The sequence below is a fragment of the Pocillopora damicornis genome, chromosome 11 (assembly GCF_964200805.1).
Source record: "Pocillopora damicornis chromosome 11, jaPocDami1.2, whole genome shotgun sequence".
Taxonomy (NCBI): domain Eukaryota; kingdom Metazoa; phylum Cnidaria; class Anthozoa; order Scleractinia; family Pocilloporidae; genus Pocillopora; species Pocillopora damicornis.
Window position 1 is genome coordinate 10,181,278 of NC_142680.1, and position 2,560 is coordinate 10,183,837.

General features: G+C 37.0%; 1 protein-coding gene across 1 annotated transcript; it reads right to left on the reverse strand.

The window, feature by feature from the left end:
• Positions 1–1,565: 1,565 nt before the first annotated feature.
• On the reverse strand, positions 1,566–2,329 carry LOC149037428 (uncharacterized). Its single transcript, XM_089186263.1, has 2 exons — positions 2,229–2,329; positions 1,566–1,989 (listed from the first exon to the last, which is right to left on the reverse strand). The coding sequence occupies exon 2, from the start codon at positions 1,986–1,988 to the stop codon at positions 1,617–1,619; it is 372 nt and encodes a 123-aa protein (XP_089042389.1). The 5' UTR covers position 1,989; positions 2,229–2,329; the 3' UTR covers positions 1,566–1,616.
• Positions 2,330–2,560: the final 231 nt, after the last annotated feature.

Genomic DNA, 2,560 nt, shown 5'->3' on the forward strand with positions numbered 1-2,560 from the left:
AGTAGTGGTTACTTTTTTTATAATTTGTTTTGACCTGTTTTTTCCATTTTATACTCGACAACAGGATATAGCTTAACCACATCCTGTTAGTGCGATTGAATGACGTCACGACCTGTTTTTTTTTTTTTTCCAATCATCAATACATGAAAACAACACCATATTTGGAGGTAATCCCCAAGAAACTTCTTGCTTAAGTGAGGAATGAGAATTTTGTGGGAGTCTTATCTGGGGGCGCTTTGAGATGCCCAAATGTTCTGTTAAGAGCTAATTTTTTATGATCAAAAGCAACAAAATATTACAAAGATAGGAAACGGAAAGTATCTTCAATATTTTTATATATACAATACACTACACTTATTAGAGACGTTTCGCTGAGTTCCATGAATCTTGAAAGGTAAACCGTCACTTCCTGAAAGGACTGACACAACGGCAAGTTTTACGAAAGGAGAGCTCCCTTCCTCCACCTACTCCCCCTCGTTTTTTATCGTGTGACTGTAGATAGTAAATCTTTGCAACGTTTTATTTTACGCAATTTTTTTTTCATCTAAGAACAGGATAGGATCTTCACAATATTATCATGATTGAGGGTTGGTCTCGAAAGAGGCCAGAAAATGAATCCCAATGGAAACAAAATATTTTCTCTTGTTTCTCTCTCAGTTGTCATGGAAACTGGACCTGAGGTTGTTTCGGGTGTTTTCAAAATGTACAGGACAGTAATAATAATGAGATACGCACTTTCAGCAAGGGTTATTTACACCGGTTTCCAGAGTCAGCCCCTCGCTTTCATGAGGGGTTAACGGTCGAAACGTCAGTTGTAGAAACTCTTTCCGATGGCTAGTTTACTTAATAAAGTCTCAAAAAAATAAAGGAAATGCTAATGGTATAATACGTTACTTGTACTGACACATTCGATGAAGATTTAGCAAACTAGGGCAGAGAAATGCATAGAAGTCTACAGCGAATCGTTTCAAATTGCTTTTCTAATACCGCCGTATAGTTTTTTTAATCCGGTTATAACGCCTTGAATAACAGATTGCTGATTAATTGTTACAACTAGACGATGATATCGTGATGCATTTTATTATACGACCTCGTTTACTTTGACCAGTAAATAATCACTGTTAATCACTGTTAATGATACTCTACACAGCATACAGGCTGAGTTGTTAGACTTAATAATTACAGAGAGAACCATGTTTCTTAATTCAATCCGAACCATCTCCATGCACACGCAGCTACAAATCTCACTGGATCCGCCACAACGGGGCAAAAATTAAACCTACTTACAACGTAGAATTCTTTGAGCTTTTTGTTTTAATAAGTACGTAACTCTGAGCAATAAAATTCAAACTCAGCTAACTATACGAAACAAAAAAGCTAAGACCTTAAATAAAGAAACTTAAGATTATAGTACATCGAAAAATGCCGAGACCTTAATGCCTTGCTCTGTTGTACCCTGAATCCTCAAAGATATTTGTTCAGATCAAGCTTACTTCGGTCTAAATCAGTCAAAAATGAAGTCCTTAGCACAACTTTGTTCTGCATGCGTACTCTTGTCTCAATGGAATTATATCTTTCCATATTCAAAAGACTTAAAACTAATGTCTTCTTTGAAATTAAATTTTCTTTCCTGCCATGTTTTTCAGCGCTGCCGTAAAGGAACCTTTTCCAGGCGGAAGAGTTCCATAAACTTTAAAAGCGGCCTCCTCGTAAAACTGTCTGTGCAAACTGTTTGAATCTACTATCAGCAGGCGGTATTCCTCAACCACTTCGTCCGTCAGATTTCGAACAAGAGATTCTTTCCTTTTTCTTCGACTCTCGATGTTACACATTTCTTCCACTGTCGGCTTGAACTGTGTTGGTTTTTCCAGTGGTCTCGAAAAACACTCTGCCTTGATTAATTCGCTCATTCCTTCTTCCGTTGGGTAACAGGATGCACCCATTTGTACATTTGTTTCTGTAATCGAAGGCACCGGTTCCATTTTCATTCTAAGTGGGAATAAAAATGAATTACGTGATTACATCAGTCTGATATAGAAGGAACTAGATTCATTGGGCCATTATTTCCTGTGTCAATATACCTTGAAATCTCACCGAGAGCTTTTCTCTTAACTTTTAGGAAAAATTACCAGCCTTGCATTCATTATTAGTCCTTCTAAACCGATGAAGGAATTTAAACAACCTCGGTCAGATTTTGGTCGACTCAAAAAACTAATAAAGATTCGTACCTATATTCAGAGATTTCTCGTAGATTCCAGTAGAAATTTGTCAAATATCGTAAGCTTTCTGATTCGACCTTTTTTTAACACTGTTCACTCCTAAAAAGTCGAATGCCAAACTTAGATTGAAGACAACGCCGTTGTGTTTTATGGACACCGTAAAGATGGGGAAAAGGCTATGGCCAATCGGTAAAGCGGTACGCCTATTTTACTTCACTGTTTTCTGCTATAAAAAAAACAAAGAATGACGTCATTAATTGTGACTTCATTGCTCAATTGGCACCGGTTTTTTTGCTTATCTCACCTGCTTTCTTCTGTCAGAGTTTGATCGAAAAATAACT